The 26,196-nt window shown below is 38.6% G+C and overlaps 1 protein-coding gene across 1 annotated transcript in view; it reads right to left on the bottom strand.

Moving 5' to 3' along the window:
• COL4A5 (collagen type IV alpha 5 chain) overlaps positions 1-26,196 on the bottom strand; it is a 74,908-nt gene that overhangs the window by 37,955 nt on the left and 10,757 nt on the right. The window contains exons 2-13 of the mRNA XM_030449228.1: positions 16,025-16,084; positions 7,062-7,151; positions 5,750-5,794; positions 4,958-5,002; positions 4,787-4,849; positions 3,982-4,035; positions 3,224-3,250; positions 1,927-2,007; positions 930-992; positions 347-382; positions 204-245; positions 2-94 (exon numbers count right to left, since the gene is read on the bottom strand). Coding sequence (XP_030305088.1) covers positions 2-94; positions 204-245; positions 347-382; positions 930-992; positions 1,927-2,007; positions 3,224-3,250; positions 3,982-4,035; positions 4,787-4,849; positions 4,958-5,002; positions 5,750-5,794; positions 7,062-7,151; positions 16,025-16,084 — 699 coding nt within the window. The remainder of the gene's footprint in view (position 1; positions 95-203; positions 246-346; positions 383-929; positions 993-1,926; positions 2,008-3,223; positions 3,251-3,981; positions 4,036-4,786; positions 4,850-4,957; positions 5,003-5,749; positions 5,795-7,061; positions 7,152-16,024; positions 16,085-26,196) is intronic.

Here is a 26,196-nt window from a genome sequence, read left to right as displayed (position 1 = left end):
CCTGATCTCCTTTCTGAAACTCTATGTCATTTGGTCTCTTCTGTTCTCCAATTTGTCCTGGTGGTCCTGGAGGTCCCTGAAGACCTTGTTCACCCTAGTGTGCAAGAAGATGGTGGTTTGTTACAGGCAATACAAAAAAATGGCATGTTTAAAAATTCTGAAAGTAATAAAAAAAAAAAATATCATCGTGATCACCTACTCACTTTTTCACCTTTGGGTCCTTGGAAATTCAAACCCATATTACCCTGCAAAAAGTATAACTCATCAGCCCTTAGAAATCACAGATTAACATAAAGAAAAGCATGACAGTCCACAACCACCACCATCAAAGAGGGAAAGAAAATACCTTAGGTCCTGGCAGTCCTGGTGGACCAGGAGGTCCCTATTAAAAAGGAAACAAACAAAAATGTATATTCTGAGCATTTTACATGCCCCTTATGGAACAAAAATAAAACAATAAAGAACAATGCTGTTACTTTGCATTATACCCATGTTGACAAGGCACATTGCCTTCAAGTTGAACACATGCTGTTCAACTTGACAAATATGTAAGAAATTAGTCCTTCCTTTAAATGTCAGAGTCAAAGAAAATTGAAAAAAAACACCAGTCAGCTATTCAACACTAAGGAAAGTATCATCCTGGTCTAATTAAGCTAAATTTGGTCCCTCAGGTTTCACACCCAAACATGGAGCCTGTGCAAAGATTCAGCCTGATTTAAAGCAGAAAAAAGGCTGGGAATAGGCTGAGCGTTTCAAACGTATCACATTTAACTGTGCACAGGATGATGAAGTGAAAGCATGGCTGCTGTCTTTATAGTAAGATTTACTGCCTAGATCTCTGCACTTTACTGACCTGCCTCTGAGGACATGAAACAAAGAGCTAACTGACCCACTTAACACTTTATTGGTAATAGGTTATAGAAACTTACTGTCAAACCTGGGGGCCCTGGAGGACCAATTGGACCTGGTATTCCCATGGAGCCGGGTGGACCCTGTTGAAAAATGGAAGAGATGATGAGAGAGGCACCTTTTTATGGAAAAAAAAAACCAAAAAGCACACCAGTGAGATCTTCAAGGTCAAAGAAACCCAACAGCTGGCACCCTATAACATGCCTAATCAAAGTAGCTGACCACTGACCTACCACTCTGTCCTTGTGGAAAGGCCTAAAGCACTGCGATTCATTTTAGGGATGTTGTGCTCTCAGCATCAATGCATCTCTTTGGCTTGGCTAAGGGAATGCTTTTTTGTTTGTTTTGAACTACTTTTGCACTTTTTTTTCCTCTTCGTGCACTGAGAGAGAACAACAAAACACTTTGTATTTGTGATTCTTCCCAGCCAGAAACACACAATGGGGAAGCATAGATCAGAGGAACAGAAATGCTAACAGGCTGACTCTGGTCAGAATGGCCTGGGGCTTGCCTCTCTGTACCAGGAAATGGGAGTCTCTGGCTTCTGGCCAGTCTGATAGACTCATTTTCTGCTCCCCTTGTTCTTCCACTGAAGCACTGAATGGCTCAGTGGGGAAGCACAGGGCCTGGAGTCACTGGCTGTTTTCACAGAAGACTGCTGGGAGAACAGAAACACTGTTCAGGAGGTGCAACATGAGGAGAACAGCTGAGACATTATCCTCTCTTTCCACTAACCAAAATAGTGGCTACAGCCCAGAAAGGCAGATGTTACTTGCTTTACCTCAGGGTGAAGGGAAGGCAGCTCCTAGGAAGAGCAACATGGAAGCATGCACTTTCCCTCAAGCCATAAACTAGAGGTACTAAACCTCAAACCATAAACTTGAGAATTTGAGCCCTGCTTGTCCACATACATGCACAGATCCCCCAGCATCAAACGTTCCAGTTGTGCTGCAATGCAAATACTCTTCATGCTATATTTTGGCAGAACACAGACAAATAGTACTTTACACAACTTACAGGTATCCCTGGAAGTCCTGGAAATCCTGGGTCACCCTTCTGTCCTGGCAGCAAGGATGTAATTATCTCACCTGCTTCACCCTAGAAGAAAAAAAATAGTAACTTCCATTAACAGCACATTTTACAACTCCTTATCACCTTTCTGATTCCAAAGGACTCAGTGCCTCTTAAGATTCTGAGAGGCTCAGTTACACTACACCCTAGCAGTACTCTTTAATATAACTAAAAGGTTCTCCAAGAATATCTCTTTTTAGGAGAGATCCTTGCATATTTAGAGGATTCTTTAAATGGCTGAAGTACCAGCTATTAAAAGCTCTCTATTTATATGTACAAATATATCCATGTTGACTTAAATTCCAAAAGATCAGGGTATTGGAATACAAGTGTTTCACAAAAGAGACATTTTAGGTCTCTGTGAAAGCAATGGATAGGACACAACAGAAAAAAGGCTCATTCAGCTTTTTCCAGTGTACCACCTCATGAGATTAATGCTGATTATGCTGTTACAATAGTCATGCTCCATATTCTGTATTGAAGCACAGTTTCTTACTGATTTCAGGGAAGATCTTTGTTTTAAAAGCATATGTTCTGATCAGCTAGCCTTCTAATATCTTTAAAACATTTTTTGAATAAAAGGCACTGAGAAAACCAGTTCAGCTTAACAGCCACATTTTCCCAGCACCAGTGCTATGTTGGAATATTTCCATAGGTCAAGTTTTCTTTCAGAGTTGAACCAAAACTGGTGTTTTGGCCCAAGATTGAATAGGTCGAGGTTACAGCAAAAAAACCCTTAAAAAATAAAAGCATCCTCTTCAGGTTCAAAATCAGATTATGAAACGATTTCATTTAGAAGAAAAAGCAATTTCTGTAGAAATCTCTACAGTAGAGAGCATGTTTCCAAAAGGAACATAAACTGGATAGCTTGAGTTGCTATTGCTTAGTCTCTAGAAATGCTGTCAAGCATGAACAGGTGGACTAGGGGTGCATTTGAGTTTTCACAGGCATTTTGCTATTTCTATGCCTCACAACACAAATGGGCACCTCCCCTCACACTCCCAAGGAAACCAGTTTCAGAAAACAGTCTGCTGCTTCTGGAACTACTGACCCAAACTGAGCAAAGCTTCTGCAGAATTTCCAGTTAGTTGCACTGGAGTGGCCTAGAAACACAAAGCTTTCCTCAGAATGTCACTCCAAATTCCAGTGGATGCACATGGTCTTGTATAAAAGCAAGCAGGTTTGGATCACACTGCACACCATGCCTGGTTAGTACTTTGATGTGTGAGTACAGAACACTTACCTTCATACCTGGCAGACCAGGGGGCCCCTTTGTTTAGAAGAAACAAAAAGTAAAAGGAAGATCAATAGAAATAAATCACTGTTTTGTTACATACATAACTGGTTAGTAACAAACAACTAATCAGATCTACACCATGAGGCAACATTAAAGATAGAAATCTAAAACAAATATTCAAAGCAGGAGAAAATAAAATTTTATGGCCTTCAGAGTCAAATGGAAAAACCAGAGCAGTACTTTCACAGTGATTGTTGAGCATTAAAGGCATTACATTTCCATTTCCTAGCAATTTGTTTCTTTATTGTCTCCTAACCATCCTGTCTAGTACATTTCTTTCTGTTTGTACTTTGGTCACTTTGCTGTACATCCTTGTGTTTTGTAATGAAAACACTCCACACTCTTTTATCTGCCTCATTAATCACCAGTCAGACTCTTTAGATGTATGGCATGAAGGTATCAGGATCTTACTCCTCTGACATACACACATGTATTTGCATTTTTCTGCAGGTGTGGCAAAGCTTCTCAGCATGTGACAATTCAAAGGGCCTTTTCTTAGCCTTACCACAGCATGAAGTAGAAAAGGTGGCTCTTCTATTGGACATCCAAAATATTCTGACTAACCAGAAAAAAATGTAGTTATTCTTATTTACTAAAAGTCCAGCTGCAAGAAAAAGGCCAATATTTATCTGATCTTTCTCAGATCTAAGTAGAAGCCTATCAGCGGGTTACATGTAGCAGAAATCTGTAAATCTTTTACTTACAGGAGGCCCTTGTAAACCAGGGAAACCTGGACTGCCTGGGAATCCACGTTCTCCCTTAGAGACAAAGAAAATGACTAGTTAAAACCACATCAAAATATAACAAAAAGAGAGAAACAAATTTTGACTGAAAACTCCAGTTTCATTGTTACGACTGCAGAATAGCAAAGTGTATTGCAACAAGCTATAGGCTAAACAGTTTGTTAAATCACACAACTGAAATCACACAATGAAACAGAACTTTCCACAGTCAGATATTTCCATATACTTCCAGGAGGGGTATTATACTACAGAGATGAAAAACCACAGTGCTATAGAATATCAAATTTTCTGTGGGAAGATCATAACCTGAAGCTAAGTATCATGTTGGAATGAAAGTGACAAGGATACTGAATCAGTATTTTCATATCTTATTATTAAAATTTAATTAAAAATCCGACAAGCAATGAGTTTTCTTTCGTAGCAGGTCTACTAGTAAGATGACATGCAGTTTATGATCTAATTATTAGATATTCCTCTCCATTGTTAGCTATAAATTGAGCACTAGAACAAAGAATTTAACCACATAGGCTGCAGAGTATGAATGTTGCATCTTGGTGCTGGCAATTTCTGGCAAAACTTAAGCCATAAGTACCAGACCATGACCCCTTTTCTCAAATGTGGGGTAATTCTGAGTTATCTTGGACTTACCTGCACAACTCAGTAACAGCAAGTACTGCTGCACATAATAAATTAAATCTATTGGCTGCAGCCAGGAGAACAAGAACTCATTATCATATTATTGCTATGAATTTTAAAGGGATTTCACCTTTGTTCCATTGCATCCTGGGATACCCTGAGGTCCTGGTGGCCCATCTTGTCCTGGCAACCCCTTTAAAGAGGAAAAAAGGAAAGAGGAGTTAGCAGGTAGTGTGCTCTTCTAGGCCTGGAAGAAAAAAAAGGGGACAGATTGATATTTATACAGCCCATTCCTACTCACAGGAAGTCCTGGTGTTCCTGGAAATCCTGGAAGCCCTGGTGGTCCCTAGAAGGAAATTAACCATATATGTTTTAAACATATATACAAATGGATGTGCAAAAGGATTTACCAAGATTGTGCTAAATGTAACCTATTTGTGTATATATAATTGAAAAAAGCAGAAACATCTGAACAACCTGTAAAATTAGAATGCCATGGGAGACAGCTATCAGTGTTCTTACCCTTCCCTCAGGGAAATATAGAAGAAAAAAAACACAGAGAAGACAATGCAGAACAACTAAAGTAATAATATGTACATATATACAGAAAACAAACAACTACTCATGGTGTGGAAATTGGTGACACTGAATTGTCACCAGCTGATGGCTCTGACTAAAACAAAAAGCAAAGGCACAAAACTGAAAGGATTTCCAGGCAAACCAACCTCTCCCATATTGACCCTAATTATACTTTGTCTACTTCAGAATAAATGGAAGCAAAGTTACCAGAGAGTGTTTAGGTCCTGTATAGCAAAAGAGATGAAACATGTGTTGGGACTACTTTCCCTGATGAGTTTTTGGAAGTTACTATTTATGAGTTACTATTTAATACAGATAACACATAACATTGTATTAGTAATGCAATCTTATATTATGTAAAAAGTAATACAATCTCTTCTAGCTGACAGATAAATGACTCTTCAGATTTAAGTTTTTACCCCATAAATCCCCACTTGTGTGAAAACTCACTCAGTGCCTGGCATTCTTTACCCACAATTCCAACGTATCACCCTAAAACTGCTCCATTACTTACTCTGATTCCTTTGGGTCCAACAGGCCCTGGAAGTCCATCATCACCCTAAAAAAACCCCAAAAAACAAAGAGAAAACACAAGTTTGCAGTCTGCCTCTCTATAAATTTAAACTATGTGCATGATTAAATTTCTTCTAAATTTTTATAGTACGTAGACTAAAAATTGTATTAGTTGTAATTTCCTGGGGAAAATGATTAAAAATTATTTTATTTTGGCTGTTAATCTTTGACCTGAAAACTGATTATTACAGCTGACAGATTATGATTTAGAGATGTTTTTTAAAAAAAGCCTTTTAATATTGCTTAGAGGCAGAGTGGGCATGTGCTTCCATCAAATGTCCTACAGTGACCTCCTGTGGGCAAAACCAGATATACAAGACTAAACGTGAACCATACACCATTAGTATTTTCTATTATCATGATACAGAACTTCTTATTAAAGTCTTCAAAAGGCATTTATGGAATAAAAATATAAACAAAGTTTCCAGCCCAAAACTCTTCTGCTGCTTCACTCTTTTCATACCCAATTAGTCTTTTACTGTAGTTTTCTTTTTTCTTTTGTTATCACCTACTTTTTTTTTTTCTGGCTTCTTTTTGATGAGCCTCTCAGTTTCTACTGTGAGCACTTGCAAAAGGAATAGAATAACATGGATAATCTTATATTAAGTATAAATGCATGAGTATATTAAATATAAATGCACTCGGAGAAAGGTTTTTCAACATCCTAATTGTATGTTGTGACATTTGAGCATAATGATGTAATTCAGTAGGAAATAAAAATAAACTGCAGCCCTCTAGGGAAAGCAAGGAACATTCCTACTTTCCTCTGTGGTCTCTGCACAGGTCCAATGAGGCCTTCATTTGCATTGTCCCACCCAAAGCCAGCCCAGGAATGCCACCAGGTACAAATAACTGTTTACCTGGTGGGACCCCTCGGGGAAGCTGACAACCCAGCACCACTCTTATCAGCCAACAAAACCACGGAGTGCATTATTGCAAGGACTGATAAACTGTGTTACAAAACCTTGCCAAACCTGTTCTTTGTCCTTAACCTGCAGCACCTAGTGAAAGGATGCAAGTGCATAGGTAGTGTTTGCAAGCACATGTGTAGGTGAAGAATAAGAAAAATAAGAGAAACCTTTTGCTCTGGTTGACTGTTCAAACCAAGCAACCTACATCATGTCCCAGCATCTGAAGATTTTTACTATTAAACCAATGATAATCAACCATTCTGGAATGATTTAGGATCAGCACTAAAAGCAAGCTAATGCCACGTAGCATTTTCATGCTGTTCAAATAAATTGATTACTTACCTTTGAGCCTCTTGGACCAGGTGGTCCTTCAGGTCCTGGAAATCCAGGCAAACCTGGCTGTCCTTCCAAGCCTGGGAATCCTCTCTCACCCTACAAAAAAGAAGAGGTGGTGGACAAAAGCACGATAGAAAAAATCAGAAACTGCAATATATCTTTATTATTCTCATCTAGAAGGAGGTGTCCCTGCCCATGCAGGGAGGTTGGCACTGGATGATCTTTAAGGTCCCTTCCAACCCAAACCATTCTGTGATTCCACGACTTCTGTGGGAAGTCATCAAACAGTCAGGTTAAACATCTCACCTGCTTAGCTACAGGAATTCCTAAACATACACACACATTGCCTTTAATTGCACCACTCAAACAGGTTTCATAGGATGCTTATCCAGCACATCTATTTACCAAAATAATTCAATCATCTGATTCTTCTGTGCTGCTTATATACATAGAACTCTTCCCTATTCCTTTAAAAAACATACCTTTATTGTCTACTAAACTTTCCCTGAAAACTCACCTCTGCTGCAATGTCTATAGTGGCTTTCAGAAGGGTGTAGATTACTGCTATAATCTGACTTATTATTTCACAGTTGCAAGACTGTAATTTGTAATATTAAAGCAACTAAGATCCTGGTTGTGCTGTATGCTAAACAGTACAAATATGGAACATAGAGTTCCTGTTGAAAGTATTTACATTCTAAATTAGGTGAGGTAGGCACCAGACAGCAAAGAAAAAAAGGTTTCTTATTCCTTTTACGTCACCTCCTGCTAAAATTGTAAGGTCTCAAGCAGCAGCCATATTTTGCTAAATATTTATGCAATGATTAGCCATGATAGCCCCTCAGTAGTGTAACAAATACCATATACCAGCATATGCTGCCCTCTGACTTGTTACTGTAAGTTACCAATATCACTTACCTGCAGTTTCAGAATATGCATAGCTGCAAATTCATAAAACATTTATTTTTATACCTTGTGTGCCATAGATTCACAAAAATCAGTAAAAACTAAGTTTTCAAATGACACAGAAAAGTTAAGAAATATCAGAATTAATACATCTTTTTGTATATATGTATGTATATATATATATGCATGTATACTATGGCATACTTTTCAACTCTCAAAACAGCTATTTCCTAGAGCTCTGTTACATCAACCAATACATGAAATAGGGATTTTTTCAGCAGTATTCCTTATTATTCTACAGACAGATTTGGTTGGTAGGCAAACATACCCTACTTTTACTGTAGGTCACATATTGCTCTCTTATACAGGATAGACATCTTTTCTCCCCAGTGCAAATGCTGAAATTGCATCCTAAATTGAGGCTACCTTGAGTTGCATAGTCAGGGTCCAGACTGTTTTTGTACACAAAGTGCCAGGCTGTACTTTTCTTCTGGAGCTATACAGCTGGCATGCTACCTCAACTGAAAAGCAAAACCAGAGGAGTCTTACTATCTCCAGGCAGGATATGAAAGGGTTAGTGTGTCCCTGAAGGAGAGAGAATGAGGAATTTGGGAGTGCCTGATAAGGGAAACATAAGACCAAGCCAAACTCTGGAGCAAGCTCTGGCAAGAGCTTCATTTGCACACTAAGGAAACACACCTGAGTACAAGAGGCATGTCAGATGTGTCAGGTGCTAGCTAAGCTACACAGTGTCCACTAATCTCTTATTTGTTCACAGTTCTTCACATTTTTGTTATAGAAAACAATATCTGCAGATGGTTACTAGAAAACACTTTTAGCAGACGGTTGGCCTTGTGTGTGTCAGCTAAGGCTGAAGAACTGTTCACTGAACTGCAACTGCTCTGAGGTCTCCACTCGAAGTAGTCACAATCTGGGAAGCAAAAGCCTTTAAAGTGAAACATATGAAGCCAAACAGTTAAAAAAGAGAAATACAGGAGGCAACAAATGCTGCTAACAAACTGCACTATTGAAACTAAAAAATGAGTATTTTCCAAGCCTACTTTCAAAGTGAGCAGCAACAATGAGAGCTTTGCATGAGGAAACTGTTGCCAGAGCAACTCCCATGGAGTTTACCAGCAAATTACCCCCCCAGGAGTGAACAGATGATTTGAAGGACTCTGCTTGGGAACAGCTGAGGGATTACACCAGGCACTTCCCCGAGGGAAATGTATCAAACTAAGCACAGGCAAGTTGGGTAGGGGGAGAAACCAAGCTGATCCAGCTCCCTGGAACAAAGATGATGTTGGAGGAATTATTTTTGTCTTCTACTTCAATAGTTTATAGAAGAATTTCATAAGCAAGAACAGTTTTCAGACATTGCTTCTGTCTCCAGACTTTTCCTATTGCACACTTTGCATGTGCCATACTGTTTTTGTGAAGTTCAAATACTTCAAGAACAAACTGAAACTGAAAAAAAAAGATTTAGAAATTCTTCCCCAATAATTCAATGCCAAAGAAGGAACTTGTGTCATTGGGGCTATAATGAGATTGAAAGCTATGGGTAGTAAGCCAGTTTTGCTTGCACAGAAAGAACTGAGGAAGTCTGGATACTTTTTGTTTCAGATTAGAAGCTACTAGAGATAAACATAAGCAGGAGAGGCTTGTGTCAATTCAGATCTCATCTCCCAGTCCTGAAAGTACAGGATTGTTTCCACATCACAGTAAAGATGCATCAGCTATAAGCCATCATTTCCATATTGGAAAAGCCTGCCCAGGGAAGTGGTTGAGTCACCATTCCAGGAGGTATTTAAAAGATACATAGATGTGGCACTTAAGGACATGGTTTAGTGGTAGACTCTGCAGCATTAGGTTTGTGGCTGGACTTTTCCAACCTTAATGATTCTCTGATACCCTTGGGGAATGGGTGAGGATTCAGATTCCGATCTCATTTAGTGATAAATCCAGAGTAGCTGGCAAAGCAGTTGCCCTCAGTCAGCTACAGATGTGGCAAAACTGTCAGCTTATAAGCTTGAACATGACTGTTCCTTGGGGGATAGGAATTTAAAAAAAAAGTTTGGGAAACACCCTAAAATTATGCTTTAAACTGCAACAAGATATAGCCAACTAAAAAGGGGTATAGAAAAATTTGGCACAGTTCCATATATTCTAATAATAGTTCACAAGTATTCATAAAATCACAGATAGATGTAGCTTCAAAGCATATACAAGTTATTCACATTTCTGAAACTTCTTTCTGAAATCCAAATATTTATAAATTTATTTTTTGACAGAAACCAGGATAATGGATATTGTATAACTGGGGAGCAGGGAGGAAAAAAAAATAAGAAAGCAAAAAATGTTTGTGAAAGCAGTTGGACAGCCCATTTCAGTGCCTAAATACCTGTAAGAGCCTGGCTGTAACAATGGGGCAAAAGAGGCACAGACTTGCTCCCTGTCCTTGCTATTAAAACAGTGAACAACAGAAAGAGTCTAAAGAAGGTTAACTTTTTGGTAGCTTCTTAAATCAACATACAAATGTCTGTAGTATCATTAAAAGATGTACAGCATGAAAGAAGTGATGGAGAGAGCCATATTATTTACTCTGTTTCTAAATGACAGGGTAAAAATAGCTGTTGCCTCAGATTCTCATACTAGTTAACTAAACTCTTCCTCAACTTGAAGAGCACCTAAGGTAACAGAAGGAGAACTATTGTATGTAATCAAGAACAACACAAACACACCAACCAGTCAGAAGCAGGAGTGTTAAAGACATAGTTTAATGCAATAAAGAAATCTCTTCTGACACAACTTGTATTCTTCAAAATACGTAAAATTTCTTCAGAACACCATCTGAAACTTTTGTAAAACAAAACAGATAGAGTATAATGGTCAGTGGCCATTTGGCAGGGTTGTAAACCTTACAGAACACAGGGCCATAGGGCTGGAGTTCAGGCCAAGATTTACAAAGCACAGACACCAGTCATCATGATTCTTGACAATGTGACTAAAACCTGAGAATTTTTAACTATTTCTTAGAAGCTTGTAGCCAACAGTGAAAAGAAAAGCTGAGCTTGGGCCACATTTGTACTAAATTTTACCATAATAAAGGCAGGAGAAAATTGGGGTCTTGAGGACTTATAGATAATTTTATTCTGAGACTTAGAGCTCCAAGACTGTATAATCAAGGAGTCCAAGAATAAGATATTCTTCTTTTGTGAGGCATATGGATTTCTTGCTTTAACATACAAGGTGTCTGAAAAATACATATCTGAAATGCCCTTGGAGCTCAGATATTACAAGCTGTTCTTGCCAGAATCTGAGGCACCAAGCTTGTAGGTATCTACCACGAACTTGGAATCCAGACAAGTCTTTGAAGTTGCACCTCTTCTGTTGTGATCCAACTCAGTGAACCTGGTACCTTCTGAAGTTCTCCTTTAAAAGTCCATGGATTAATCATATGTAATAAAGAACAATTTCTTAATAATTTTAACTTAATTTGAATTATAGAACCCAAGAGTCCTGCTCATTGAAAACAGCACAATCTATTTGCAGCTATTTTGAGGGGAAACTGCATGTTAAGTACTGTGAAAGAGTTCCTCCCACAGCAAGCTACATGTTTCTATCACAGCTACACAAATAGCTGCAACATAACTTGCATGAAGGAACTGACAAGGCTGAAAACTAACCTAGTTTACAAAGAAACTTGTTTGCAGTGAGATCAGTTCACTGGCAGCTCTGAACACAGCCACACAAGCCCCAGAGGAGAAATAGGAACACCTAGCAATGGGAAGGTATAAAAAAAACTTATTTCAGCAGCAGCTTGCACTACCACTTCAAAGAAAAACCAGAGTAGTTCCCCTCTGAGTGACTGAGGCATTCAGCTTGTTTGTTGTAGCCCTTGGGTCTCAGTCTTCATCAGCTGAAGCAGCTGAGATTCAGTACCACCCTCCTCCTCCCCCCACTCCCTGTCTTTGTAAAACTGATCTTATCAGCATCTTCCAATCTTGTTCTTAGACTAGGTAAAACCAGCCCAATAATCTACATCTTATTGGTTTAGAGATTTCTCCATGTATAGTGTCTATTATGTTTATTTCCTTACCTAGCTTTTAGTTTAAAGCAAGTTTACCTCAAAAGTACCAATATTTATTTTAAAACCAACCATAATCAGTTCCTTAATTGAAAAGCAATTACACACTTCTCTTCCAGCTGAGAAGAGAGAGCAATTCTTACAAACTCCTGTATCTACCATCTCCATAATTTATTTCAGTTTAAATACTTTTACCAGATGCAGTTTGCTGCTGAGCAGCATACTGTAACAGCACACTGGCTCCCAGCTGCAATGAATTTTTTCAGTAATTTCCTCAGTTCTTCTTTTAGACATGTTTGGACATGTTGGGATTTTACAATACCCATTTTATATTTAAATTCAGTGAGGTGGGCCTGAGCAGATGAAGAAAGATTTCAGTGCATTGATTTTGGTCAGCTATTGTACTACAGGCCTTGTCCATCAGTTAACATTCTAGTGATGCTCCAAAGGCCTGATGGCAGAATTCAGCCAGAATCACTGTCAGTGTAGAAAAAGTTAAGTTAGAACTGTGGCTCTCCAAGGCAAGACAAGAAAATATTTTTCCTATTTGTTTGAGTTCAATTTTTAGTACTTCACATGATCTGTTAAGATTTAGATATCCAGAAGGCAATGTTAGGATGTTTAGGGAGAAGGCTACTTTTGAATCTCAGCAGAGCCCAATGTGTTCCTTCTCAGCTGAACAAAGCCACACTTCTCACTTGACTTAATGCAAGTGGACAGCAACTTGGACACAGAAGCTGGCTGGGGGCCAGAAGTGAAACAGTGGAACAGAAGCACAGGGCTCAGTTGAGTGCATTTGACAAAGCTTTTCCTGTCTCCCTGGTACAGAACCAGGTTCTGTAGTTCTACAAGTACAGTGTCACACTCCCAATGGGAGAATCAAAGAGGGGAGATTGTTTAAACAGCTCCTTGTCCAATGCTCTTCATACACCAGTTAGGCAAGGAGCTAGAGTTTGATCCTGGTTCAGAGGTCACCGGAGAAGGAAGCAGAGACACTGAATGTCAAATGCAAAGCAAAAGCCTGAAACTTGTAGCAGCAGTTTACACTTAACTGGAATAATGGTAACATCTTCAAGAAAGCTGGTTTGAAGATAGTACCAGGTTTGAAAACTTAAATATTAAGTAAATGGTACACTGTAGTAGTACAAGATTCTAGAAAAAGATATAAGGATAAAAGCAAACCAGAGAATTTAAGATAAAGCATTATGGATGTCAGTTAGAATGAACTCTTATGGTTCCCCAGAGCTGAACTGCCGAGTCCATCAATCCATCAATAACCATCAATGCATCAATAACTGAATGCTTTGTAATTATAGAGCAACCAAAATAATGAAGTGTGAGCACATACAATCAAACCAGTCCACTGGCAACAGATCATCCTCAAGAAACACAGACTTTGCTTCTCATTGTTCCTTTACATAATGTACATGATGCTCTGCAAACTCATGAAGCAGTGTTTAAAAAACAAAAAAACTTCTGGCATGCCTCAGGATTGTGCTGTTGACCTGAATTTAGGAGGCAAATTAGTTGCAGTTCCCAGATTTCAAAGAGAATCTTCCATTCTAAGGATAGAAACTTGCCTCATATCTGTTTAATAAGTGGGATCTCAGACATACACACACCCCCCTTTCCCCTAAGAAGGGTCATACATACATACAAAAAAACCCAACAAAACAAACCAAAACAACAACAACAAAAAATAGTCAAGACAGCAAGACAGAAAGCTGTCTTACCACAGGTGAAGCTCTGTTTGACTTTGTTTTTTAGTGTTTTCAAAATTTTATTAAAGGATTACATTTTGATCAATTTGCAACCCCCATAAAATTTTCCAGGAAGATACGGAATCATTATAAAAATTTGGTCTGATTTACTGGAGCTTTATTCCCCCCCATCTGCTTCCTTTTCACAAAAGGTTATCAAAAATCTCACCCTTCTACTCAGGACTTGGTAGAATTTACTGCAGAAAAGGCCAACAGAGGTTAGAAACTAAAGGTGCAAGTTTTCCTTAACAATTGGCTAGGATAGCCTGGAGGAGTGGAAATAGAATGACATTTGAGAGCTTGATCTTGAGCAAAGCTCATATGATCCAGTTGACTTTATTTAGACAAAAAAACCCACCTGCTGTCCCCCCAGAAAAATATTCTTTATCAGAGAAATGTGATTATCTCAATTTTATTTAGTGACACTGAAGGACTAGAATGTGTCTAGGTCTTTGCATGGCTAACAGTAGTATAAAGAGAAAGCTGAATCACTGGGAGAAAATTATTTTACTTAGAAAGCCAGAAGATTTAATTCTAGTTTTTCCTTATACACACTAGCCAGACAACATCCATTTGCTTACTGGCTACAATTAGTTTAAAAAAAAATAATATATATATATATATATCTCAACCTGTAATTACAGAAAGTTCTCCAAAGCTGTACCTGCTACAGCTGTACTGGGATGAGCTTGTAATCAGGGGCATGCTGTTCTTCACTAGGTATGTAAACTGGTAGTACACTTGATGAACTGAAAGCAAGTAGATGCCAAGGAATGACCTCATTTTTCTGAAGCTATCTGGATGGCAGGTGTGGCATCAAGAATTAATCTGAATTTTGGAAATCTGCCTTATTAACCCCAGCCAACAGTAAAATTCTGTGTCAGCACATTCTGGTGCCAATGCAGTGACTGATTGTTTTGCATTAGCTGTGTTAATTTGAGGTTACATTTATGGAGTATCAAAAATTACCTTTGAAATGTGTCAGAAATTAGTCTAGAGCACTGAAGCCCTTCTAGAACCTTGTTAAGATAGAGTAAATGTTTTGATAAGATAGGCTTATCAAACTCTTTGTTATCAGTTCACATCTTTAAGAAGACCCCCATTGTATCTCAAGCAAACTGTTTACAAGACTAAGAGTTGAAGAGTTCCAAAGCAGCCTCTCCCCCTTGCAGTGGTCACATCACATCCATTCCCTGTGAAAACAGCAGCTACATGGGAACTATTTGAATAGAATATACATACAAATAAGGTCCCACCTTTGAGTAAAGGAACAAGTCAGGTGAGTTTAGTTACATTGCATTGTAACAAAAACAAAAAAACAACAACAAAAGCTGGGCACCTGCTGTTTCTTCAAAGGAAAAAGATGTAAAACAATTAAGAAATAATGGTTATAGAAACATTGCACAGATACTGAACTCAGGCAGTGAGACTGGAAGTTAAAGCTGCAGGGAAACAGGAAAGCTTGGAGTTGTCAACATGCATCTCCCAGCCTTAGGACACCATTTGGGTAGCCCAAACCAGGCTGTTGCACTGAATGAACCAGACAGAGCTGGTTTTTGGATAGGGATTATTTCTTGCTCTTCTTAATCAAAACATGCTTGGCCACTAACTAGCTGCTTCCATGGCTGACAGCAATGAATGTTGGGAAAGCTGCATCTGAACCGTGTTCCTCCCATAGTCCAGGTGAGTATGCAGACAGCAACAGCAATTATTTCAGTATACAGCTATCCAAGTCACAAGGTAAGAAACAGTAAAAGTTCAGAGCACATCAGTGAGCATCAGCTACTTCTGAGCAATGCAAGGAAAGGGGGAAAGCAACCCACACAAGTTTTAAATTCCCACTGCAGCATTACTAACAGTCATTACCATACAATACACACCTTAGCTTGTCTATACTGTCTAGCTAGTAAATAGGAATTCTTCCTGTTTTACTAGAAGTTGTATATTTCTGGTTTTTAGTCCCACATAGCTGGAGAAATTTGTGCTGTCATTCCCCATTCTTGAGAAAATAAGTGTGAAATTCTGGACAAGCCAATTTAACTCAATACCTGAAGATGGTATAAAAGTTCTTATCTTTGGTGCATATTCACAGTTCAGTCAAAGAAAATAACACACATGCAAGAAATAAAAGTTATCATAAAGAATCTTTAGTTCTCTGCAGTTGGCACATGGCTCAGTGGCTTGTGTTGGTCTGTCAGTAAAAAGGAAAGATTTACCTTTTCACCTTTTACTCCACTGCAATCACATTTGGATAAAGATGTGCATCCATGGCAAGCCTTTAAAGACAAAGAAAAAAACAGATGATTGTAATCAGTACAAGTCTTTAATACCATTACAAAAGCTAGTCTAAAATGTGAGCCTACAAAGTTGGTCATGTAGCCATTACACTTGTGTTCAAAGTAGATACACAGTTCAATATGCTACCGATGCTAGCATGCAAATGTATTCAAGTTTCCCGAAAAATTTTAGACTTTTACATTTATGCGGGGACATTGCTGATTCTAGAGCAAGGTACAAGCCAACAACTACGGCCAAACGGCCAGGACTTCAATAGAACAGGCACTCCTTCACACTGAGTCCAATTACATTTCTCACCAGTAGGTGTCAGGTTTTGCACAAGAGTTTCACCAAGCCTGAAGCTTTCGAGAGAATTTGTGATAGTTACTGGAAAAATACTACACGGTTAATTCTTTCCTCCACAGTTATTGAGTTATTTTTAAAAAACCTAGATGCATCTATCTGCATTCATACTACATTACAAAGTATGACAATACAGCTACAACAGCCCATAACATATGGAGAGAGACAATCAAGGGGTCAGAGAAGGGAGATGTGGAAGTTTGATTCATGAAGAAAATCCAAGTCAGGTAATTTTTCCATACCACATTTACCTAGCTTATGTTCTCTCCCCTCCACTACAACATGGGATACTCATCAGAGCTTCATGTTGATTTCAGAGATGATCAGATGTGTTTACAAAAGTGAGATTTTTAATTTTTGTAGAATGCCTCTGCATAATATACATGGTCATCAACTTTCAAACCTCTTTATAGTCAAAACCCATTACCCACATTAGAAGATACACTACCTGAAATACTTAAGGTATTAACTTGTTCTGAGAACAGGTGCAGCATTCCAATAAAAAATACAGCACATACTTTAAAAGTTTGAAAAGCTGAGCATTTAGGGACCTTCCCCCCAAGTAATCTAGAGAGAACATTATGTACAAGTTTTCAGTCAGGCAGGAAACCAGCTGGTGTGTCAGATCTGAAGTACACCCACACTTGAATTCTAGTCTTCATTATCACAGAAGCATTTTAGAGACATGACCCATCACCTACCTGGCATTAAGAATGCCTGAATGAGGCACCAGACTGAAAATGCAGAAGTGCCTTAATTCACCTGGAGCTAAACAAACATGGGATTGACTAAAGCATCATGTAGCAAAAGGCAGAGCTTTTGAGTTTTTAAGTAAAGCAATAGTGCTATCTGACATGACCAGGACATCTCTCCAAACCTTCCATTTGGCTTTTGTAATTAATTTGTTGACTTAAATGTTCAAAACCCCCTCAGCATTCTTGGTTAGCAGTGGCTTATTAAGCTATTGCCTCAAGTGAAATTGAACATTACTAACCAGTTCAGGATTTCAAAGATCAGACTGGACACATCCTTGTGTAACCTGACCTGACCTCACAGCTGACCTGGTTCGGAGCAGGTTGCTTGGTGCCCTCCTGATGTTCCCCTTCAACCTAAGTTATCCTATGAATTTGGTATCAGATCCTTTTCACTTTCAGAAGTGGATTTAAAGGCTACTAATAAAAAAAATTTAAAAAGCAACTTTCTTGTGAACCAGTTTTAGGATTAATTTCGTTAACAAAGCTTCATTTAAAAGGGATTAACCTTAGCTACATGCAATATTCCCCTGCCTCACAGCACAAACCCAACACAAAGAAACAGCAAGTTAGGCAGCTCACCGGGCAGCAGCCCTTGGTTCTTACTGCATGTGAGAGCTGCATGAAGGTCTCTGCTGCCCCCAAGAGGCAGGGGGAGGAAAAACAAAGTCTATCAGTACCAAAACGTGCACAGGGATAAACACACGCAGGCTAAAACAGGACACGGACAGAAAGCATGATCAAGATTCTACTCATCATATGAAGGATTTATTTAGGTTATGGAATAGAAGAAGCTGGTTTAGTCTCCTCACAGCTTCCAGAGAACGTTTCTTATGGAAATTTCTTGTTTTCAGGCACATGAGAACTGCTGGGGTGGACAGGGAGAAAGGGAAGATTAAGGGTGAAAAGATGGTTATGTTGTGCCTACAGAAAACAAGTAAGTTACATGCAATTTTGTGAAGGTGAGAAACAAGAACCTGTCCTGCATAGGGTGGTGTTAAATAATGGCAATTTGGTGCTGAATGGCTGTGTCCTTCCCAACACTGTGGCATTAGAAAAAAGCAACCTTTTAGGATGATTGAATCTTCCTGTACAAGTTTTTTGAAGAAAGTGACCCTCAGTTTTCTATTTGTCTTTTAAAGAAAAAGTGTTTTGATTTAATCAATAGGATTTGTTAGGCTTTTTAAAAATGTGTAACTGTCTTCCAAAGTAATTTATATATTCAGGCTGGGTTCCTTACACTTTGAGTAGCCTCTTTATATATATGTATATATGGTATACATCAACTTGTCTTGAAGAATCAGGTGAACTCACTGAATGCTTTGACAGATGGTTTTGGATTTCCAGTTCAGATTCATTACTTGGAAAGGAAACATGGTCTTTCCCAGACAGCAGTGAAAGGAAGCTAGAAGTAGTCTGTATATCCACTGTAATCAAATGGTAGTAATTTTTGGCTTAAATCCTGGGAAGACCTATTCACCCACAAGCTTATCAAAAAGTATTCCTTCAGCAGTCACTTATCTTCCTGTACAAAAGCTGTGTTAGGCAGATTGTGTTTCTTATTTGCATTAACTTCTATTCCCACCAAACTGTGTTTTTTCTTTTTAAACTGAACAGTTTGAGTAGAAAAAGCCCTGAGAATTTGTACTATATGGAGATCAATTCATGCCACTTATGGGTTATATTGCAGCACAGCATGAAAACATAAAGTAAAACATGTTGGCACAGCAAAAGAAAGAAAAGAAAAAAGCTTAATGACCTATTCTAACTGAAAACTTTTTTTGTTTAGACTTTTCAATAATCTCAAGGCCTTTTTTAGCTTGGGAAAACAAGCATGAAAATTGTGCTACAGGAGAATGCATACTGCATAACAAGCCACTACAAGTTTGAAAGCTGCTCAGTAACCATGAGCTAGAGATTTCTGATGTCATGAATTTAATTCTTTATCTCATACAAATGCTTAGAAAATTCAGATTCCACACTATGCTTGGAATTTTTCCAGCACATGAGCACTGTTATCTACACTTCAATCAAATAATGAAAAATCATACAATGACCACAACCTTTCAAACATAGAGAAACCTAGATTAAGAGCAAGACTTAGATGACTGATCACTAGTTTACCCTTCGTAAAAGCTTTGCCATTGAAAATTACTTACTGGATTTTCAGATGTGAAAAATTAAATTACTCCAAACCTCAGTGGAACTCCAAGTTATACTTGGTACATTTGTTACACATTAGAGCACTGAACAAGTCACCTGCCTTGTATTAGGCAGCCAGAAGCCTTCCATACTAGGTCATTTATTAGCTCTGGCCAGTAGGACACATCTTATGCACCAGAAAAGACAAAAAATTAATAGTAACCATTATGGTTTGATCATAAGGAGCTGGTCTCAATCTCCATCCCTATTAAAATCCTTCAGTTTCTCAACTATATGAAGATGAGTAAGGAATCAAGGCATTTCAAGAAAAAGACTGAAACTGCTCAGGTTTTCTTTTTACCTACTGCATTCCTGTTGCCTTCCCACCACATATGTGTAAAGACCAACTATCATTGCCTTTGCTGTGACTTTTGCATGGCAAGACACAATCAAGGGCTCTAATTACTTTATTTGAGTTTAGCTAATCCTTTCATTGGATTTTCCTGACAGCTTCTACTCCATTGAATCCATGTGTGGAGAGGGAGTTCTTTTCATTAGTATATAAAAGGAAGAATGGTATTGGTTTACTAGTCAAAGGATAACTCTTCCAGAACAAGCTCAGTCTTTTGTGTCTTACATGGACTAAAGAAAACTGCTTTATGTCAGAATGGGTTGGTTGGGGGTTTTTTTTGTTTGTTTTTCAGTTTGAAGAAAAAAGTACACATTTGAAATCAAAGTCACTTCTTACTCTTGGCCACTGGTTTGTTACAGACAGCTCAAGGAAATGAATAAGCAACTTGTCCTCAGAATTTGTTTTGGCTAGAAGCCTGCCTTACGTATTAAGCGTGTTCCCCTCCTTCCTCATCAAGCCTAGAGATGTCAGTTACAAGGCAATGTCAGCATGTCCCCTCCCCACCCCAGAGCTGCAACTCACAACAGTGTTGGACAAAATATTTCTAAAAACCACCAGGTAGAGGAATGCTATTCCTGGAGAGAAGAGCAACCTGTGACTTCCTAAAACTGAAGGCAAAAGAAAACCTCTTATTAATTTGCTAACAGTAATCGATAAAGGTTACAGAGAGCTGATTAGTGGCTTCATGTAGGTTTGCCTGACTTCATATTTTAATCTCTCAGAATCAAAGTAACACAGCACAATTTAATCAAAACATTAGCTTCTGAACGGAAAGATTTATATGTGAAAATTGACTGAGAGGCAATTTACCATTGCATGCATGCAGCTACAGAGAAACTAAAGAGTGAATTGTGTGCAGGTAGGGAAGGGCATAGGAAACACCTAAAAATCCAGAATGAAGTATGCATTAATACTTAAATAATGTATATGTACTTAAATGTATAGCAGTTTAACAATATTTTAATACTCTCTTCATGTGAAAGGTTAGAGGAATGGGAAGGGAACCCAGTGCTCAAAATTTAAAAATTAGAAAGTAATGAAGTGGTGCAACTTTTTACAGAAGCATGGTAGGTGAATCAATAAGGTGCCTTTGCATACTGTAAGAAGAGTTCTGACATGACCCAGTTGCTCACAAATGAATGCTCAGTCCTGATATCAGAGTTAGATAAGAGACAGAAGCATGAAACAGTCCAAACATTTACAGGCTACCCAATTTCTTTACTCCAACATCTTCATGATATATTATTTTACCATGAAATGAGAATATTGTTTGATAACCCCTCATTTCTAGAAGAGGGCAGCAGCATTACTGAGCCTACCTAGCCATGCAGTTTGTAGTGACAGACTACACACTGTTCTTGACAGCTCAGTTCCGGTGGCAGCAAGAGGTCAAGTAAGAGTCAAAAACTGATTTTGTACAGCCACTGGTTTTAAATGCTGGTGTCTCCTCTAACATATTGAGACTTCTTCAGAGATTTAAATGGCCACAAAGCTTCACCACACCACATCTTCTGGGATTAACATGCACAGACACACACCAGCTTCATGTCACCCTGAAGGGAACCAGGCAGTTATTTGACAACACAACATGGAAAGCTACCTCATCAGGTGAGAAAGGTTCCCTCCAGCAGGGAAGGGATGCACAGAAATCACTGAAATAAATTCTGCCCAGGAGAAGGTGGCCAGAATTCCAAAGCAAATTTAAAACTCTGCAACACACTGATCACATAGGACCATAACTGAACTGTGGAACAATACTTCACAGTTTGAGAGGGAGGAGAGCAAGTGGCAAAGGCCTGAAAAAATGTTAATATGCACTCAAGCTGCACTATATAGAAATTGCTGTCTGTACCCTAGGAGGAAGAACACAGTACTCTTTCTGCTCTAACCATGCAGATGTCTCAAATTCAACAATGCATACATCTGTTTATGATGGAAAAGAAATTCAGACTTTGCATTTGAAGCAGACAAAGATTAGGCTTTATTTTGGTGGTGGTCCTGAAGAATATACTCACATTTATTAGCTTGCTGAGATCTGTGAAACAAAACACCTGCAGAGTTATCTAGCTAAGGATTTACTACTCACCCAGGTCAAAGACTTCACCATTTATCTTAAGGAAGTTGAGTTTCCTTTCACTTGCCTGGACATGAATATAGCCAAGAAAAAAAAGGTTTTGTGGGAATTTGACAACCAGAGTTAAAGCTGCTATTGTGAGTTCTAATTATGATTTCATGTACATGCTCTTTAGGCTTAACAAGAGTACATCTGCAGATAACAGTTTATTACTCAAATATCTATGTGAAGTCAACTATGGCAGAAAAGCCACCACAGCTCCATAATTCAAGTAGCCATTACTTTCTCACAGATTTATAAGCAGTAAAAGTTCTAAAGCAGAATCTGAGTTAAAAGATTACTACATACCCTCATAAGTAATCATTTCCCTTAATTCACCTCACTAAATTTACTCAAAGATACTAAAACAAAGTTTCATGGTATAAAATGTAAGAGTCAAAACATGTTTGCAGAAGTTCTTGACCAGCTTTTTTTTTTTTTTTTTTAAGAAAGGGAACTCCTGACATGTAATTTAACCTGTTACACCTTAAGGCACTATCTTTCTTTGAAGTCTGCACAATACAAGATCTGTTCAGACTTGTAGAGGAAGCTCTTAGCTGTAGTAGCCACAGCTCTTGGCCACTGTAAATGAGAGAAGTTAAAAACCAAATCTGAGACACCTGATGTACAACCTTTTTCCTCTTGAAGGCCAGCACCAGGTTATTTCCTATTTAGATATATGAATAGCTTATACTGTAGTAGTAACACTAAATGTAACTAAAACCCACTGCATCTAGTTAATACATCTCAGGCAAATGTTTTGATTATAAGGAAAGTTTATGGGCCAGTAAATTTTCTCTTAGAACATAGTTACTATGATTTGGTAGCAATCAAATGACTGCAACTTAAAACAAACAAACAAAAAACCACAAAACACACACACACAAGAAACCCCTCAGCAACCAAACAAAACCCTCAAGAAAAAAACTCACAAAAAAACCAAACAAAAAACCCACAAAACCCCCCAACCAAACAAAAAACATGAGAATCTTAGCATAACTACCTTCAGAAAATGCAAAATGTGAAGCAAGTATGTCTATGTTAAAAACACTGTACCACAAGAAAGAGGTGAACTTTTTTTTAAAAGAATTCATTTTTTCTGCCTGTATTTTGTACCACAATGAATTTTACTGCTTTAAACTGAACCAATTACAGCTTTTTAACAGTTTTCTGTAAAGGCTATTGCACAGCAGCTTCTGGCTAAAATGAAGGCAATAATAGCAGAAGATCTTTCCTTAGACCAGCTGATATAGCATAACTACAGACAATTTTTTAGATTCGGTCTCTTTACAGAATTAATGCCCTAAAGCTCATTTACCTTTCATCCCCAAACTGCAATTACCTGCCCATAAAGATTTCTCCCTATAAACCTAGAAACAACACAATGAACGATTTCCCTCTGCTTCCTGGAAACTCTTAAGAAAAGTTCAGAGTTAAGATCTACAGAAGCACTCATCTATCGATTTTGGTTGAGTGACCTGCCATGCAGCAGCTGCACACACACAAAAAAAAACAATTGGCAAACCAGAGTAGTAGGAGGGCAGCCTATTCAGATGCCTGAACTGCTGATCAGTTTCTAGAAACAGGAAAAAATGGTAAGAACTCATCCTTAGCAAGCCCCCAAGAGGCTGCAGGTCAGCAGGAAAAAGCTTACACAGAAACAGTTTAATCTCCCCTAAGTTAGGGATTCCTACATCTCTTTTTTTAACAACTAAAGAGAGCAACAAGTAAACACACACAGATATTATCCCTCTAGAGCAGGGGGTATTGCAGCCTGACAGAGTCTTTCTGTATCCGAGTTCTGAACCAGAAGACAATGTGCAGGAGCCCAATTGTGCATCCAGTCAACTTCCCTGCTACCCCTGTTCCTCTCTTGCTCCTTAGCTGGCTTTAAGAGGGGGAAAACAGAGACATGAAGAAACTTTAAGCAGGAAGTACAAGGAACAGACCTTGAAACCCTCAGTAGCTAATTCTCATTTTCTACAAAGCCTTCCATCTTCAAAAATTGTTGCCACTCTGCTTTAATGAGTGCTGCAGTCTTGCCCTCAATCATAGGCAAGGAAAATGACATGGGCATTTCTCACCACTTCTGAACACTCTTACAGTTCTGTGGCCTGTTAGTCTTAACAAGACTAAGAATGGGCTTCAGTGTAGTACATTTTACTGCATGGGACACACAGAAAGCAAAATAATCAAGTCAAGCTCCATTGCCCTTGGCACAAGCATTTCAAAGCTAAACTTGAAGAGACCTTGGAAGCCAAATACTTCTGTCCTAATGAACACAAATTTCAAGACAGCTCCACACCACGCTGTATGAATTTGCACAAATTTCCTTCAATAGCAACTCAGCTTGAGCATCTTGAGAAGCATCGGTTTAGATTTGGCAACTAAACCTCCTAATAAACAGTGCAAGAAAGAGCACTAAAGACAGATCGTAAACTACCAGGTGGTCTTCTACTCCACTTTGCCTCCAAGTTCCTGAGCTGACAGATGCCAGATACCACACTTCCCTCTTCAGTGGGCAGCACAGCACCTGCAGGAATCCAACCTATCCTCCAGCTTTCACACAGACCATAAACAAACTCCTCAAGTACACAGAGAAATGGTTTGTTTTAAACATGCCTTCATCTATACCTGTCCAGTTACACATTTCTGCAACTAACACTTGCACTGAGACACGAGCATTAGGTACCTAGCCTTCAGTCAGTGGCAGCATACAGTAAGCCACTTGGCTTTCCAGGAAGTCTCAGTTTTACTTGAATTTTACACACAAGACTCTAATCACAAGCCTCTTGAGGCTTCCTGATTTTTTCCAGCTGCAAATAAGAAGTGCCATATGGTACTCATTACAGGTTAAGATTTACTAGTCATTTAGGACCTTTCCCATGTGACAGGTGTTAGATGTTTCCACTTTCCATAACCACATCCAAATGTAACACAGACCTGTCACCTAGGCTTGTAAGCCTCAGATACACTTGCAAGCCATGTATTATACAGTCATAACACCACACATTCTGGCAGTCTCTTTTTAATCTTTTCCTAGTTAAGGAAATGGAATAAAGACACAGGCTCCAGATTATTTTCCCAGAAAGTGTCCTGTTATTCTCCTTCATCCATATAATACACAACAAAGGAAGCTTCAATTCCTGAGTGCTGTTAATGGATGTCATTCATTTGTCCCTGACAACTGCACCTTCTTGTGTCAAGTGCATGAGGTGGACCACACAAGAAAAGGTATCTACTTCTTCCTCTGAGAAAGAAGAGACAAAATAGGACAGCATTTCAGATTAATCCAACCCTGCTGTGGTCTTTTTTGAAATTTGGGAACTACTAAATTAATACCTAAGATTAAGCAACTATACACAGTAAAAAGAATAGAGGCTTTGCAGAGAGATATCACATTGAGATGTTATCTGAAGAAGCACACACCCTCTTAACTGTCAGAACAAGACTGAACTCACTTAAGGCTTGGTGGGTGTCTGGGGGATTTTTTGTGGTGCTGGTGGTGATTATCAACTCCCTTCTCCCTCAGTTCTTGGACCAAGTATCATAGCTCCAAGGTTCTTGTAGTTAAAGTTGTTTTATCATTTGTTTATGCCAATAGCATCAGAATAGTCTGTGTGCATATTTTAATACCTGGAGATAGCACTCTGGGCAGTTCTTTTTCTGTATTGCTCAATATTAATATAAAAGCTCCAGCCTTCAGTAATCAAAGTCAAAAAAGTAAGTGGCACTGAAGAGGACCAAGTTAAATAAAGAAGCAACGAAAACACAGCAATTGTCTTGCAAGTCCTGCAAGTCAGAGGCACCTCCTAAAGGAGAGCATCAGGATGTGCTGAGTTGGGAGGCTTTTTTCTTCTTTTAGCCACATGAACTCAGAAATCCCTATAACTGATAAAATGGGATAGATAGTAGGAGATGCCTGTCAGGAAGTCACATGCTTAACTTGAGCAGATAAAGAGGAGCCCTCAGTCTGTTGAACTTATTTCCTAATGCACTGGCTATGTGCTAGCAATTGCTCCGTCTTACAACAACTGTTACTTCAAAGGAAGTGCATGGTAACAAGGTGCACCTTGCTACAAAAAGAGACCTTATAGAGATACAGAAGATGGCAACAGTAATTTCCCACCAACTGCTCCACAGAGACAAAGTAAAACAGAGCCTAAATGTATAGTATTGTCTTTAAAATGTTGGAAGACAGCTTCAGGCTAGTGCTAATAGATCACTTTACAGAACATAAATCTTAGAATTAGAAAACCCAAACTTGATTAGAAGAAATAGATTTCCTTCCCTTATACTAGAGAAATTACACCTAGAGCCTATACATCA

This window comes from Calypte anna, chromosome 4 (genome assembly GCF_003957555.1).
Source record: "Calypte anna isolate BGI_N300 chromosome 4, bCalAnn1_v1.p, whole genome shotgun sequence".
In the NCBI taxonomy this organism is placed as follows: Eukaryota; Metazoa; Chordata; class Aves; order Apodiformes; family Trochilidae; genus Calypte; species Calypte anna.
Note: the sequence above shows the minus strand (reverse complement) of the source record. Positions and strands in the feature narration are given on the sequence as shown.